Source organism: Antrostomus carolinensis, unplaced genomic scaffold (genome assembly GCF_000700745.2).
Source record: "Antrostomus carolinensis isolate BGI_N321 unplaced genomic scaffold, ASM70074v2 scaffold26937, whole genome shotgun sequence".
Lineage (NCBI taxonomy): Eukaryota > Metazoa > Chordata > Aves > Caprimulgiformes > Caprimulgidae > Antrostomus > Antrostomus carolinensis.
Genome location: NW_010328487.1, coordinates 1 through 1283, shown reverse-complemented (window position 1 = coordinate 1283; position 1283 = coordinate 1). Strand labels below are relative to the sequence as shown.

At 63.4% G+C, this 1283-nt stretch overlaps 1 protein-coding gene across 1 annotated transcript in view; it reads left to right on the top strand.

Moving 5' to 3' along the window:
- The window catches only part of SNX17 (sorting nexin 17), a gene marked incomplete at its 3' end in the record, with an annotated part of 4680 nt that extends 3461 nt beyond the window's left edge, over positions 1–1219 (top strand). The window contains exons 6-9 of the mRNA XM_010172275.2: positions 151–238; positions 544–613; positions 719–811; positions 971–1219. Coding sequence (XP_010170577.2) covers positions 151–238; positions 544–613; positions 719–811; positions 971–1219 — 500 coding nt within the window. The remainder of the gene's footprint in view (positions 1–150; positions 239–543; positions 614–718; positions 812–970) is intronic.
- Positions 1220–1283: the final 64 nt, after the last annotated feature.

Genomic DNA, 1283 nt, shown 5'->3' with positions numbered 1-1283 from the left:
CTGCCCCAAAGCCAGAGCTGTTTGCTTGGACCAGACGGTCCTGCCCTGGGTGGGGGGGATCTGGTGGGCTCCCCTGGGGTGCTCTGGCTGGTGGGGGTCCGGTGGGCTCTCGCTGCCCCAAGCCACTGCTGAGCTGCTGTTTCCCTGCAGTTGTGAGGAAGCTGCAGGAGTTTGAGCTGCCGTACGTGTCCGTCACCAGCCTGCACAACCCCGAGTTCAGGATCATCCTGCGCAAGAGGTGAGCAGCAGTGGGGTGATGTCCGGAGCTCCCTGCGCTGCAGAGGGACCCTTCCCCTCCTGCCCTCGCTGCCTGTGGGGTGCTTTGCCCCCCAGGAACATGCCTGGGTGTCCCCGGCCATGACACCAGGGACTGGACTGCCCTGCTGGGGTCTTTGCCCCTGTTTACACTTTCCCAGACATGGTGGCTACTGGGGGAACTGGCCAGAGAGCCAGCCCAGCGCCTCGTCCCAGCGTGGGGAGTGTTTTTCTCCCCATCACTGTTTGGAGCTGGGGAATAGGTAGTCCCGTGTGATTCCCTCCTAGCTACTGGGACTCCTCCTATGACGATGACGTAATGGAGCATCGTGTGGGGTTGAACTTGCTGTATGCACAGGTGAGGGTCGGTGAGGAGGGGCACCATACCCCTCAGCTGCGGCTGTGCCCGGATCTCGGGTGCCTCTGGGTCCAGCTGCTCACTAGCCTCTCTGCTTCTCGGTAGACGGTGTCAGACATCGAGCACGGATGGATCCTTGTCAACAAGGAACAGCACCGGCAGCTGAAGTCCCTGCAGGAAAAGGTCTCCAAGAAGGAGGTAGGAGAGGGCAGGATGCTGTGAGTGGGGCAGTCCCAGCCCTGGACTGGCACCTCTCCCCTCTGAGCGCCTGGCGCTGGGTTCGCTGCCTGTTCCTGGCCCGGGAGGCGCGGTGGGAGGGCGGGCGGCTGTGCTGAGCTTCCCTGGCTGTCCCCGCAGTTCATCCGCCTGGCGCAGACCCTGAAGTACTACGGCTATCTCAAGTTTGACCCCTGCGTCACCGACTTCCCCGAGAAGGGATGTCACGTCGTCGTCAGCGCCGGCAATCTCAACTTCCAGGTGCGGCTGCCGAACGAGCAGATCAAGGAAGGCAGCTTCAAGGTCACGCGCATGCGGTGCTGGCGGGTCACATCCTCGGTGAGTGTCGCCTGCCTGTGGGGCCCTGGGGAGCAGGGAGGGCTCCGGCGGGTCTGGTGGGACCTGGCTGTGCCAAGCTGCTCTGGCAGATGAGGTGCTGAGGGACATGGGTTAG